The following is a 14,737-nucleotide window of genomic DNA, read 5'->3' on the forward strand; positions in this document are numbered from 1 at the left end:
AAATGCACTTTGTAAGCCTCACTGCTTCTCTGTTTGAGAACCCGGGCTTAATCAGTCATGTACTTTGAGCACATGCACTGAAACGTCCTCTAAAGAGATTGACAAAGTTGCCCCGTGATTTGTGCGCCCGCTCTTAAAGCGACGGCTCCCGCTCGCGCCCGGGCCGCGCATCTAATAGAAGGCCTGCGCCTTTAAGAGGGAAACCCCCCCCCCCCCACCTCCACCTCCACCACCACCACCGCCACCCACAGCCCCCTCCTCCTACCCAATCTCGCTGGCGGCGCACAAACGCTCCTCTTACAGGCGCTAGCGGAGCTGCAGCTGTCCCTCACGCCGCTTTATGGGGAAATACAGCAGATCTCCCGAGCATCACTGGGCACAGGACGGAGGGAGCCGGGCGCTCCAGCTTCCAGTCGGCGCGTCCCTCGCGGAGCTCGCTCCCAGGAGGGGAAGAGGCAGGCTCCACTCCGGTCTGAAGCTCCCCGAGGACGTGAGAGGCAGGGGCTGTGAACCGGGGGGTCGGGACCGTCCCGAAGGGTCAGGGGCAGCCGGAGGTGAAGAGCCCCGTCGGGAATCAAGCCCTAAATGAATCGGAGGCAAGCTGAGGAGGAGGGACGAAGGAGCCGGTTTTATTCCGAATGTCAAAAGTAAGTTTGGAGCTGCAGGATAAGCCATAGCCATAGTCAAGACTATAGACTGACCTCTTTATTTAGAAAACAAAGGGGAAAGAGCTTTTATTGACCGTTTTATTGGACTCTTTAACCTTTAAACATTTGCTTTCGTCTGAGGGACAATAAATTAGCTGTTAAACTCTGTGTTGCTGAAAAAGTGCCGACCGACTGCAACTTTCAGGTCTGTTAAGTATTAATAATTTTCTTAGCCTGAGATTTATTTAATTAGATCTTTTTTTGTCTTTTCTTTTTTTACAAACGGACAGTTTTGAAGAGCAGTGTGTGGTTGCACTGACATCCATTTACAGTGGCTGAGCAATGTTTTCCGAGTTTTTGCCTAGAGTGATTTTTCTCTCAAGGTTCAGGCAGAATACATCAGCAGAGCAGAGAGAAGAATTTTGAGAGAAAGTGTGCCTACGTACCGCTTCTCATTGGTCAACTTGGAGAGGACAGAGTGTGAGGAGACTGCAGGCTGTTCCTTTGGAGTCCCGCACCTTAAGTTGATCTTTCAACTGATCCGTTTACAGGGTGCCAGCTGCCGGCGAATAGACGCTCTTTGAGATCACTGTGCTGGACTTGAGGAAAGTAGGGGAACCTCTGATGGAGCTCAGCTTGACTCCTGAAATGTTCTTACCCTACCAGGGACAGCCGTACTGCGGTCAGCCTGCAGCCTCATGCAGTGTCTCTAACGCACAGGCGCCCCCACCACCTCCTCTGCCTCTTCCATCACTCCCACCCACCCCTGTCCCCGCCCCCGTCCCCACCCCTATTCCCGCCCCCGCCCCACTCAAACCAGGACAGGGCGGCTTCCGGAAGGTTTGCCGCACCGAGGAGGCGGGGCCGTGCCCTTTCCCCGGGCTGGCGGCCGGGGTCCTGGAGATGCGGGTGAAGGAGGGGAGCAAGATCCGGAACCTGATGGGCTTCGCCATGACCCGCATGCAGGGCGGGGCCGGGGGAGACGGGGGCGGGGCCGGCGGCGGGGGCGGGGGCGGGGGCGGACTCAGGCAGGTGGTCTTCGCCGGATCGGGGCGCGCCGTCACCAAGACCATCACCTGCGCCGAAATCATGAAGCGCAAGGTGGGCGGCCTGCACCAGCTGACCAAGCTGCGCTACAGGAGCGTGCGCGAGGTGTGGGAGAGCCGGGAGGGCGGGGCCTCCGAGATGACCATCCACAGGACCGTCCCGTCCATCAGCATCCTCCTGTCCAAGGACCCGCTGGACCCCGGGGAGCCCGGGTACCAGCCCCCGGAGGCCCTCGGCTCGCTCTGGGAGCCTCCGGCGCAGGATGAGGGGGAGGGCGTGGGTGCCCCCCCGACAGCCGACAAGAGACCCCTCAGCCCCGCCCCCTACGGCAGCCAGCCCGGGTGCAAGAGACCCTGCCTGACCGACGGGAGTTTTTCTGCTCCCTTCCCAAAATGACTGACTTTTTTTGGGAGGACAAAATGACAAAGGCCAGTTGGTGGTGCTTACTCGATCATATCAGTCAGACATGGAGAGGCATAAACAAATTTTCTGCATTCTGAAGTGTGTGCGTGTGTGTGTGTGTGTGTGTGCGTGCATGCGTGTGTGCGTACACTTTTGCCTGATTTCTCATTTATTTCTCATCTGAAGCAATGACAGAATGACACTTTCTACCTAAGACTTGACACCTTATTCTCTGGGTTGCAGAGTTTCTACAGTTTCATAAGTGTAGCACTCAACTTTGTGGTGGCCTGACAACATATCCATTTATCCATTAACTTTCTCCATGGTCTGCTCCTCTTTTATTATTATGCTGAGTTATATAAAAGCACATTCTTCAAAGACAAAACGTAGGTTCTGAGTAGCTTAAATAAATGCAGCTGTATGTGTATAAATCTATTTAATATGACCAAGAGATAAATATTTTTTGTTGTGGTCTTGAATATCCACCTGCCATCCATACATTCAAATAAATTTCAAATTTGCCGATGAATGCACATAAATTATTTCTGTGGTAGTGCCTGTAATAATTCACCGGAGTGTGGATATATTGACATTTTCCCTTTGTCCTTTGATACCACGGGCTCAGTACAGATAGGTTTACTACACAGAATCCCAGCTGACAAAGGAAACGTAACGCCCCGGTCTTTTGATGCAAATGTGAGCAAAGAGACGAAGGCGCCGGTATCTGCTCGGATAAGCTGGTGCATCGGGAACTGGCTTACAGAAGTGCCAACAGCTGTTATAAACATAGATTATCATTAAGATTGTAACGGAACAAGATGCTTCAGGAATACAAAGAAGGCCCAGGACCGTTTTCCTTTATCTTCTCGCCCGAAAGGAGCGCTGCAGACTCAGCTAACCTTTAATCTCTGCAAAGTACCCAGTGTGGCGTGGAGCCACGCAGAAAAGGCCACAATTCACGGGCCGCCTGACAGCGCTCTCGTTGTCAGTGAAATGCACGCGCGGCTACCTTGCACACCTTCGCGAAAGCCCGTAGTTGCTGATGCCGCGACTCAGAAACTATAACTGTGCTCTGACCCAGGCTGGCCAGTTCTTCAGTCTGAAGCAAGCCTTTTCCGTATGGCTGAGGAGACGCCAAGGGCGACACCGCAATGCACTATTGATCAAGATGAAGGTTAAAGTTAATATGGGTGGGTGCTTAATGCACGACGCCCCCGGAATACATCTGGACCGTGGCGATAAGCTGCACTGCGAATGAACGTGTTCTGCAAATGACCCGCAGTGTCTTGTGATGTTTCAAGCTTAATGAAAAACGCATTTGTTACCGTTCTTGGCTTGAATTGGTTTGAGTTCTCTGGTGAGTTAGGTCATTGTCATATTTGTTTCATGTGTATTAAAGATCTATTCCAATAATCTGTAGGAAGCATAATGTCCTCTTATTAACAGAATATTTACTCAGTATCTACACTGTTATATCCTCCGCAGACCGCGCAATTCGTTTTTGTCCCCTGTAGGGAACATGAGTCGCTGATCTTAATCTCAAGAACCATCCGTAGATTCTAACTATGCTGAAACCTACACTACAAGGGACATGTAGGCAAAAATAAAATAAATAATATTTTTGAAAGTATTTTCACTGTAACATGTTTTTCTCATCCAAGGCAGTTGTATTTTAATTTTTTTTAATACTAAAACTTTTTATTGCTGGATCTCAGGGGACTATAGAATTGTAATGACAAAAAAGATATATGGGCAGTACATCCCATATCAGAAGCTGTGTGGTAACAGCAGTTTCCCTTATCCATGCCTTACATCCGTATTTGGGGTTTGTTCCTTCAAGAAGAGGAAGGCTGTGGGGTATACTTTATACTCGAAAGATAGATGTTTTTGCAGTTAGCAGTTTGTGCCCAGCAGTTAATTGGTAATGAAATGTCTACATTACACAAATTACCTACAATAGCTAATATATAATGTCAGTAAGCATCAAGTGTGTCATTGAGACATTCATGCAATTGATATATGTCACTAATTTTCTCACTCTGAAAACCAAGCTGCAATATTTAAGTATGTTTTATTGAATAATGACGCATACATTTTAGCTGTTATCTTCAAAATATTTTAAGGAGTTGTCTGAATTATCAATGATCAATTCCACTGCAAACCCAGAAATGAACTCCTGCCTAAAGTGTAAAAAACATCTCATGAATTGGAACGGAAGAAAATTTGTAACGGGGAGAGAAACACTGCGGCTGCAATAAGTTTGTTTCTTTTGGTCCTTCGGGAAAGGACCGTTGAGTTCATCATGTGGCTAACAGCTTTCGCACTGTGTGAGCGCTCTGTGGAAATCATCAGCACACGCCGGTCACATAGATATTTCTGGCTAAAAGTTATATCGACCTGCATCTTTTCCCAGGCATTAGGTATTCTGGGCTGAGTGCAAAATGCAGAGTGAATAGGATAATTAACGATTACTCAACAGCCTATCTGAGTGAAAGGACAGATAAAATTCAATGACAACAGCATTAGCCTTGGGCCAACTCGTTATTTGATTGGAAAGAAATTGCAGCTGCAGTAGAAAGGACAAGATTTGAGGTGCTATTTGTGCAATGCAGGATAGGTTCTTATCAGCACATTTGCATGTTCTCCCCTTCAGTTCAATACATAATGTGGAAATGCGGGAAGAAGAATGTAAAACAGAAATCCCAATAACGCAGTGTCTCCAGCATACAGAGAGAGAGATAGAGAGAGAGAGAGAGAGAGATAAAGAGAGTGAAAGAGAGATTGCTTTAATGGCATCATTGTCAAAATCTATAGGAAATGCAGCAAACATGTAGGCCTAATATTGTATAACAAATCTACTGAAAATAGTGTTTGACACTGGCACAGGACAGGTACCATTGCCGTTGGTGGTAAAGTTAACTGCACTAACTGCACCTTGACAAATGTGCCTTTTAAATTATTATAATCTGATCTAATAATATTAATAATAATAATACTTATTATTATTATTATTATTATTATTATTATTATTATTATTGTTATTATTTTTGCTGTTGTTGCTTTTAATCGTCATATTTATAACCATTGAAACAAAATCATAGCATACTTTTTATGAGTAACAATATTTACATTTTCCTATACGTGTGTAAAATATGTATATGTAAAATAATTATAAAACATTGTGTATAATCCAGAGTTACAGTGCATTCTTCCCAAAATACACTGTGATTAAAGGGCAGGGGAACCTCTGCACAGCCTGATCTGTGTTCCAGGCAAGTTCCACACCTAAGATGCAGTCAATACCGTTTATGAAGCATTGCATGGCGTTGGAGCTATACATGTGCATTGGCTGGATCGGGCATATACAGCAGTTTGAAACATTGCCCATTATTGTTATCATCCTCATCATCGTCATCGTCATTAGCATTAGTTGTAGCGCCATGAGTATTTTAATTTTCATTTCATGGTTCGTTGCCCTCGCATTTCTATGGCAGGAAAATGGGTGCAAATCTCAAAGGACACTCTTTAGAATTATTTTTTCAGACTAGATTTTTTTCCCCGTCATTTCCAGTTTTCCTCTTCCTCTTTAATATCCGCCACAGCCACAGAGCCTGCATACATCGAGCGAAAGTAAATTCATTTTGAATTTATCATAAAAGTGAGCACATTATTCCCCCCCCTCCCCTCCCCGGCAGCAGATGAAAGCAAGGTCTCTCAGATGGTTCAGGAGTTCGCTATCTCCCTCCCACCAGATGGCTTCGTCTTTTCTTATCTAAAAGAATGGGCACTGCCTCCATTTTTCAACCGGCCTTATCTGGAAATCCCTTAAATTGAATATTTATTCCGCCAATGTTTTCTGCCTCTGTTCCCCTGCATGAGGCAACGCTTCCTCTCCCTGCCTATTCTTCTAAGTCGGAGCAAAATCTTCTTTCACCCTACTCATGTACACTCAGTCATGTTCCAGAGTGAAAGAGACAGTGATTGATTCTGTGATTGCCTTGAAAGAAAGGGACATTAAGTTGGGCACACTGTGAAGGTGAACTAATGAATGCCCAACTGAGTGGAACATTCAGCAGTGGTGAAAAGTAATTTTTGAAAAAGGACATAAGATATTGCTCATTGTTCCTGTATCAAGGGGGGAAATGGAATTAACCAGATACAGGGTCAGTCGTAGTGTTTCTGAAGGGGCTGATATTGTTCTAGAAAACACTCAGGAAGGATTTTTAATGCATATGAATGAGAATTTGTAGCACTGAAGTCAAGTTAAAAAGGACTGAATAAGTGTTTGTAGAATTAGCTGGTAGTATGTGGTAATATTTCTTATTTAAACTCCACTGGCCGATGGAACGTAAATTACAGAGTAAAAGTCTGATTGGGTGAACTTTAATTCTCAGATTTTGAGACAGGATTTTATAGACACAATGTTCATCTTTATTAAACAAGCTATTGTATCAGCACAAAGGCCCACTCGTTATATTAAAGACTTTTGTAAGAAAATCACTGATAGGGCATGGGTTAATTAAGTAATTTTTAGTAAATTCTGTTATCATTACTTGTTTTAATCCCAAAATGTAAAGAGGCTAGACTTGGAGATTACTACAAACAGATAATATTGCTATTTAGGATCTTCACTATATTTAGTCTGTTTTTCTGAAACAAAAATAAATGTAAAAGCATTAAATAAAACAGACTGTCCTACAATTACATTGTTGACCAGCCTCTAGCCAATTAACATTATTGATCAATCTCCACCAAAACTACCATTTAGCATGACATGTCACTATGTCACAATGAATTTGAGCCAATCTTGCCACCTGGTGGAGAGGGCGGAAAGTGTGCATGATGTGAAGGGACTACTGTAGAAAACCGGAAGAGAATTACTTTTACAAATAAATAAATTAAAATGATCATCAAATCTGGAATTATTTGAATGTAAACCTAAGGAAGCACCTATAATTGTTAACCATTTGAAAATTGTATGGGCATATCACTGAAACTGACCAATGAACAAATACCGACTCCTTTCATGGTCAAAATTTAGTTCTTGATAACTCACATTTAATTCTGTATTTCCATGCTCTAGTTTTGCATTAATGTCTGAGAAACTATTTAAACAATGCGGAGTAAGAAAATATTGTCATGTTTTCTTATGAATTATTTTCTTTTATTAATTATTTTCCTAGGTGATCCTGAGGCAAAACCTAAATACGTGGAGGAAATTCATCCACATATCTTGAGTTAAGAAGTGGTAGCATCAGATTTTGGTTTGTCTTGATAAAGGACTGAAGTTACAAGGAAAGATGTTTGAATGTCAGGTGACACAATCTGGGCATACCATTTTCTGCGCTCATTTCTGCAATGCCATTTCCTTAGTTTGCATTTATTTTGCAGTGTGTGTGTGTGTGTATGTGTGCGTGCATTAAATTAGCAAGTCCCTCCCTGCTGGCCTCCTAGTCTCTGCCATCTGACCTCTGCAACTCATCCAGAATGCTGCTTATCTGATCTGCTTATCTTCCCCAGCCATGTTACGCCCCTTCTCTGTAATATGTTCAAAAGATCATCAGACCCTACACATCTACCAGACCTCTCTGTTCTGCAACCTCTCTGGGCATTTGGCACCTGAGCTTCTGCCAAATGATTGTAATGTCATGTATAACTCGAACAACATAACCAGCATAACACAGGGTCCAACAGAGGAGTTTGAGAACGCCTTCTCACTATAATAACCAAGATGGGCGACAGTCCATATTTTACATTTACCGATGTGATTGCTCAAATGTTGCACTAATTTTATTCATTTTGAGCTAAATACCAAGCGGACCTATTTAGCCAGAATAGACACGCCATGTAAGAATAAAGATAATAGCCTGTGATTTGTCACTCAACCCAATCTCCGCCCTCCGCAACCGTTGCTGTCCCCGCCGTTTGCGTCACATATTCTTCCAATGCGCAGATGCAATAGTTGTAAGTTCCGATGTCCTTCTGTACTGATTTTTTGTAGCTACCTAGCAAGTCGCCTTGGTAAAAATGTTCAGAGCAGTTGCGCGACTTTCTGTCTCCGGCATCCGGACGCTGGCACGATCGAGGCCTGCCTACACTGGTAAACTGACACTGAAATTAGTATGTGCATGCTGCTTTCCTTCAGACGATTGAAGGCCATTACGTTGCTACTCCGTTAGCTAGCCTTCTGACAGTGTTCCGGTGACATTGGCTAGCGGCCGTTAACATTGTTTCTAAATTAGTGGAATGATTTTGGGAGGTCAAGTAAGGTTTGGAGTGTTTTTATTAAAGGGTGCTTTTGCTGAAAATTCAATAAACAGCGTGCAGATAATGTTTGATTGTAAGATATCGAAAAATGACACATGCACGGAAAAGTGACTGCAACGAAACCATACATCTAACGTCAGGAAGCTTACTAAGCAGCGCTATGCTACTGGTCGGAACATAGCTAGCGCATGCTAACGTAGTTTTCTTACCGAAAGTAAAACCGTTTCTGAATGATTACCATCAGCATCGGGCTCACGAACAGCCGGTTGTTGAGGAACACATGATTATAAAAAATACTGTGTGGAGTGTGTCTGCCATTGTCAAATGAAAGAACCGCACACTTACCAGCTGTTGTACGTTACGTCTTATTTTAATGTATTTTTAGGTTTTGCCTTGCTTTCTATGGTTAACTGCCCCAGGTCGAGGCTTGTTGGGGTATGTTATCGGTCGTTAGCTAGCTAGCTAAATTGGCTAACATCGAAGAACCGACTCGCAATCTGCGTAAAATAGCTAACTTATATAACGTACATGTAATATTCATATGTCAGCAGACATTTTTGAGAACTGAGAAGTTCGCAGATGTTGGCTGCTGTGTTTTGAGGTGATAAAGCAATTGCTTACCTAGCTAGCTAACTTTAGCTTAGTAGCTAGCTAACTTGACTTTCTGAATGAATGCCCTTGTGATGACCCAGTTGTGAGTGAGGCTTTGGCCTAAGTTAAGCCGTTGGAAAGCTAGTGTTCTCTGAGAAAAGTGAAACTACGACCCAGAGTTACCATGCATTTAGAAGAGTTCTTTGAATACTATCTTGGTCATCTATGCTTTTTTTTGGAAGTTTTGTAGTAATGGTGGTGACCATTGTAACTCCATAATATGAAAACGTTGCATGTTCAAAAAAGGCTGTGCACTTTGTGGCATTGCGTCTCAAAGTTATTGTTAGCTCTGAGTGTGCAGCAAGCCACCTTGTGTCAGCCAGATAGCTTAGTTCTTATTAATTGCCCTGCCTTGAAGAATGGCATTAAAACGGATAATTCAACCCTCATTCTAGCGGGTTTTTTTGTTTTGTTTTTGTTTGTTTGTTTTGTTTTGTTTTTTTCACTTCTTGACATTCCCTGGTTCTAGTGTTTGGTAATTTGTCAATGATTCCCACTCATTATAAGTGCAATGCAACTAATGTTGTCTAGCTTATTGTAATAGACTTGGGGCAGTTTTCTTAATAGCCATTATCCTGTGATAAAGCTCTATTCCGGGAGACCTAACTTAGTATTTCTGTGAAGGGTTTTAAAATTGAAGGTTATGGGCTCAGCGGCTTTCATTTACTTGTATTATGTCAGACGTGGCTTTTTCTTGGGTAAATTACCATTCATTTTTCCAAGTTTGGTCTGTGGTTCAGGTTGAATTTATGTGCTGGGACCATTGTTTTGTTCATGAAGGTCACTTCGAAAGCTGGCACGTTTCCATCTCTATTGCATACCGTTTATCTACTCGCAACCGTAATGACAGCCAAGATTGTTGCGCTACCTGTTTTCTGTGAACACATCCTGCTGTTTCGAAGCGAAACTATTATGAATAAAGTCACCCAAGCAGCCCGATACATTTTTAGATCTGTTTTTGTAATGTATCTAAAAAAAAGGCTGAACAGATAAAGGGTAGAAATGCTCTAATGTCTGGTGCGCTTTTAAATGCATTCCCCTCCTTTCTGCAGCTCCTTTGGCCACTCGCTGTTACTCTCATGCCAAGGTGGAGACGGATGAGGAATTTGATGCCCGCTGGGTCACCTATTTTAATAATCCAGAAATCGATTCCTGGGAGTTGAGGAAAGGTAGGTGACGACTAGAGTTACTGCCCGGTCTTGCATCTCTGTGGTTCCTATGCTAAGCTGTTTATTCCATTTTAGACAGATTCCCTGGAAAGCTGGATGTGTAGCCACGAGAGGACTTGATTTAGAAGGATTTTCACTTAAGGCTGAAGTAAATCGATGTGATATCCGAATGAAATGTTGAATTTATTCCCCCCCGCCTCTCGTTTTAATTATTGTAACACAGTATTAACCATGGAGTACCCAAACTCTGATATCTGTTAGGCTATATAAGATAAAGTAGAGCTTTGGGGGGGGGGGGGGTGTTATAACTGGAAATTCAGTCAATTCAGGAAATCAATTGCAATTCCATTCCACACAGTGTTTCATGAGTGTTTTTCAATTAATGAAATGGATTTCAATTTTATTTAATTCTTAATTGAGTGAATTGAAGTGAAATCGACCTCTGAAGTTAACTCTGCTTCTCGGTCACGGTGGCGCTGCCCTCTTTAATGGGCTTCACAGCTTGGATCTCAGCGCTTATCCCCAGTGCACGTTGTCTTCCAGGCATGAACACCCTGATCGGTTATGACCTGGTACCCGAGCCAAAGATCCTGGACTCGGCCCTGAGGGCCTGCCGGAGGTTAAACGACCTGGCCAGCGCTATCCGCATCCTCGAGGCTGTCAAGGTGGGTGACGGGGCTCCTTCCAGTGACAAACCTGCATTGGTTTATCTTCTCGGCATATTTTTATTATCTCCCGTCCCATTAAACATCCCCTGCTTATGCGCTGAATAACTTTGATAAGCGGATTAATATCCTTGATATCCCCTACAGATCCATGGGAATATTAATAGGGAATTTCTTTTTTGTCTTCTTCAAACACGTCACACCTCAGGTCATGAAATGAACAGTGTATTAAATCTTTTTTTACAGTAACCGAGCTGGGAAATTATACAGCAGTGGAGCATGACTCATCCTTAACTCCCCTTTTCAGACCAAAATAATTTCAGCACAATGCATTTCTGAGGACGTTGGATTGTCCATGGGTATGACAACAGTCTGTATGGTCTCAGAGCAGTATCATCAGATTTAGGATTTATTCCTTTCAAGGAGGGACTTGGTGGCTTTAATCTTCACACCTTGTAAAGCATGTTAATGAGAACATTTGATCACTGGCTAATTACAAGTCATGTTAATCCATCATACTGCACTGTTAGATATTTGCGGCCTAGAATACCATGAAATTGCTAAAAAATGAAACCTTATGTAATTTTCACATCTATTTGTTTCTTGGAGTCCAAGCCAGAAAGTACTTGTTGTCGATGTTTGGTTTTCCACTATGCTAGTGCTACTGAACCATGGTGCATTTGCATAATGCAGTTAATAGTGTATCATCGACTACTGGTTTGTATCATGTGCTAAAGATGTCATCATGTAATACTTGTCCTTTGCACATTCGTACGCCGTCTTACTTCCTGGAATTACAGTGGATATTGTGGAACGTGAATTACCCGCTCACCAACTGTGAAGTGGATTGCAGTTCATTTGCAAACAATTGAATATGGTTAATCTTTCCACCCTGTTCATTATTTGTGTTTCTTAATATGTTATTTTCTCTTTTTTTACACCATTCTACGTGTCTAACTTTTTGATTGCTTTTTTTTGTATTGCACCAGAACAAAACTGGATCTCACAAAGACATCTACCCCTACGTGATTCAGGAACTGCGTCCTACGCTGGATGAACTGGGCATTTCCACACCCGAGGAGCTCGGCATTGACAGACATTGATATCCCCACTATGGGTGCGTTGACTGTCACACCCTTCCAAACATTTAAAAACCTATCCTTTGTATCGGAATAGATAGTCAATGTCAAACGTAGAGTACCAGATTTTAAAAGCTGCATCTTCAGACTGGAAATATAATTTACTTTTATCTTGTCTGACATTAAAATATTTTTATGATGCACATTGTATTCAGTTGGACAATATGATTTTTTAAAATGTTGCAAAAACATAGTTTTATTTTCCTGATATGAGATGTCAGTATGTCCACTTTGATTAATTTCTATAAGCTTTCAAGGAAAGCGATATCTGCATTCATTTTGTTAGCGTCTGTATCTACAGTTTTTTTCTGAATTGGATGGCATTTTTAAGTACAGGCATCATATACAGTGCTTGTAAAATGCATTGTCTCACCACGACCTGTTTCGTCTTATACATTGTAAGAGTTTATACTGGCAAAATTAGACATCAGAATTTAAATTTGTTGGATGCAGTCAAGGACTATATGTGATAGTTTTATCTGACATAAATGGAGCAAAGAACTCAATGAAATGTCATAGATCAGTCTGTCATGTCACATTGCAGGCATGATGGTAAAAAAGTAAGGAAACATAAAGCTGTTTCCTGTACACAGAATAAACATACTGCAATGATGTCTTTGTTGCAGTCATTGCAGTGTTTTCAAATTTTAGATTGTGACTACAGGCAAAATAAATTGGGTAATTGAAGTTTAGAAATGAGTTGATCGGCCATTTCCCTTGTATCAGACTATGCAGGTTTTTCCACGTTGCATTGAGTTCCACCAAGGTATAGCAGAAATAATAGCCTTCCATAACTGTATCACATATAGCCAGTTGTCCTCTTACTAACATTTCAGCAATGAGTTTCACAAGCAGCATTTCCAGTACAAACGCCTTTCATGACAAGTTTCAAATGTAAAAGATCTCTTGGGAACAATTTACAATCACTGAAAAATATTTTCCTATAATGCCACACAATGAAATGACTACAGTCTAAAATGTAGATCTTTTATGGGTATTTTGTTGTGGTACCTGCTATTTATGTATCTGCATATACCATGATGGTTGACTTTAATGTCTGGATATATAATGGTAAGGTGGCTGGAAATGCAGACTATGCCATTCTGGTGCAGTCTATGGACGTTATACATTGGCTATGATTCTGTTTACTGGAGAATAACGGGAAGCATTGCTATCAGGGAGTGTACTTTTCTCAAGCACTTGCATACTGTAAGAAACAGGCTTACTTAAATACTAATTTCAAAATCTGCAGATATGGTTGGGCAAACATCGGTATTGATCCAGAAAACTGTTGGCTCACCTTTGGCGCAATAATTCATCATTTTACACGTATTTGGTATTGACATTTTCGGTCTGTTAGAAATGCTCATTTCTTATTCGTAGGCATTTTATTGGGAAACAAAGTTTTCGATATTTGTGTTTGTTGAAGCATACTTTTCTGATCCTGTCCAACACAAACCTTGCCCTCACTTAATAAAATGGATTCAGATACATTGTTCATGTTGGATTTCACACAAAATATGCTTACCAGCAATTGGTCCAGATGTGTTGCATGGGCAGTGAAGACCAATCAAACCTAATCCTGTTTTCACAGCTATTTTCTTGCAAGTCAGTGATACAAACTATTTTTATTTGAACTATAAATCATTCATGTTTTCGGTTTTGATTTAAAAAATAATAATAGGAAAGGAAAAAGTAAATGAAAAAAGAAACTCATGATTCATTCTTTTTCTATTTTCTCTCAGGTCTTCCAGAGGTGTGTTGAGGTTACTGTGACATGGCTGCCAACTGCACTTAATTTGTCCCATAAAATAATGTTTATGTAATATTTTATTAGGACTTTGTGTCCTATTGTGTATAAAATGTCAACGGATCTATTAAATGGAAAACTGTCTTTAATGAGTTCTTAGTGTGGGCTGTCTTCTTGGATCTGTCATTTCAGATGTGCTATTAAAATTGTGATTCGTCATTCGATCCCTTTTTATGAAGAGTTTGTTGTCATTGTTGTATGCATATTGGTGGGAACAAAAAAGGAGTTGTTGTTCGACCCATTGAGGGAAAAGCTGCAAGAAAGTGCATCTGAAAGAAGCTCGACACGATGTCCAGCACGGGAAGCACGATGCGAGGCTCATATTTTTCTTAACTCAAGGAATATTTTTGACCTAACAGTGATGGCTCTCTGCAGCTTTTCTTTTTTTTCAACTTTCAGATCAAAAGGTTTCACCAGGCTTAAATTTTAAAGAAGAAAATAAAGGAAGCCTGTGGACAAGATGAGCAGGATCTTATAAAATCCTGCTTTAAAATCTCTTCAAAAACTAACAAAAACTTTCATCCTTTGAGATTGAGCCAGTATATGGCTACGTGTGGTGTTATAGCCATATCCATAAATATATAACCTTTTAAATTACTGTTTTCATGAGAAACTGACAAGAAAAAGTGGTAAAAGCAGGAAGCTAGGCTTTGTGAAGCCTTTTAGATTAGCTAATCAAAGCTTGAAAAAAGAAAAACCTGCAGAGTTTACATTGGGTCAAAGTACATTTTTGAATTTACATTGGCTAAACCAGGAAATTTCTGTATTAATAAATTATTGTGGTTTGTGTATTTAATTACAAATAATACAACAGTAAGCCTATTATTACATCTGTTACATGTCATGGAAGGAATTCAATCCTCCTAATTAACTCATTTTCAAAAATGATTTTATTATAATTATTATGAAGTAGTGACTTAAGGCGGAGTCATCATTGGAT

At 41.5% G+C, this 14,737-nt stretch overlaps 2 protein-coding genes across 5 annotated transcripts; both read left to right on the forward strand.

Moving 5' to 3' along the window:
* The first annotated feature begins 264 nt into the window (after positions 1–264).
* rpp25b (ribonuclease P and MRP subunit p25, b) lies at positions 265–3,509 on the forward strand. Of its 3 annotated transcripts, none has more exons than XM_064336061.1 (2): positions 265–647; positions 938–3,509. In XM_064336061.1, the coding sequence occupies exon 2, from the start codon at positions 1,272–1,274 to the stop codon at positions 2,088–2,090; it is 819 nt and encodes a 272-aa protein (XP_064192131.1). In that variant the 5' UTR covers positions 265–647; positions 938–1,271; the 3' UTR covers positions 2,091–3,509. The 3 variants fall into 3 exon arrangements, with proteins under 3 accessions (XP_064192131.1, XP_064192132.1, XP_064192133.1); XM_064336062.1 differs by having other exon boundaries at positions 1,031–3,509; XM_064336063.1 differs by having other exon boundaries at positions 1,037–3,509.
* Positions 3,510–8,026: 4,517 nt separating this feature from the next.
* LOC135255210 (cytochrome c oxidase subunit 5A, mitochondrial-like) lies at positions 8,027–13,889 on the forward strand. Of its 2 annotated transcripts, none has more exons than XM_064336066.1 (5): positions 8,027–8,060; positions 10,067–10,183; positions 10,727–10,848; positions 11,838–11,965; positions 13,733–13,889. In XM_064336066.1, exons 1-4 carry the CDS (start codon positions 8,042–8,044, stop codon positions 11,949–11,951), a joined length of 372 nt encoding a protein of 123 aa, XP_064192136.1. In that variant the 5' UTR covers positions 8,027–8,041; the 3' UTR covers positions 11,952–11,965; positions 13,733–13,889. The 2 variants fall into 2 exon arrangements, with proteins under 2 accessions (XP_064192136.1, XP_064192135.1); XM_064336065.1 differs by lacking the exon at positions 8,027–8,060 and adding an exon at positions 8,067–8,196.
* Positions 13,890–14,737: the final 848 nt, after the last annotated feature.

Source organism: Anguilla rostrata, chromosome 5 (assembly GCF_018555375.3).
Source record: "Anguilla rostrata isolate EN2019 chromosome 5, ASM1855537v3, whole genome shotgun sequence".
NCBI lineage: Eukaryota > Metazoa > Chordata > Actinopteri > Anguilliformes > Anguillidae > Anguilla > Anguilla rostrata.

What these genes read in the sequence shown, in the direction of transcription:
- rpp25b (XM_064336061.1), top strand. Translation starts at nt 1,272, where the DNA reads ATGGAGCTCAGCTTGACTCCTGAAATGTTCTTACCCTACCAGGGACAG.
- LOC135255210 (XM_064336065.1), top strand. Translation starts at nt 8,124, where the DNA reads ATGTTCAGAGCAGTTGCGCGACTTTCTGTCTCCGGCATCCGGACGCTG. An exon ending in TTCCTGGGAGTTGAGGAAAG is followed by an intron (nt 10,184 to 10,726) that starts GTAGGTGACGAC and finishes GTTGTCTTCCAG; the next exon opens with GCATGAACACCCTGATCGGT. An exon ending in GCATCCTCGAGGCTGTCAAG is followed by an intron (nt 10,849 to 11,837) that starts GTGGGTGACGGG and finishes GTATTGCACCAG; the next exon opens with AACAAAACTGGATCTCACAA.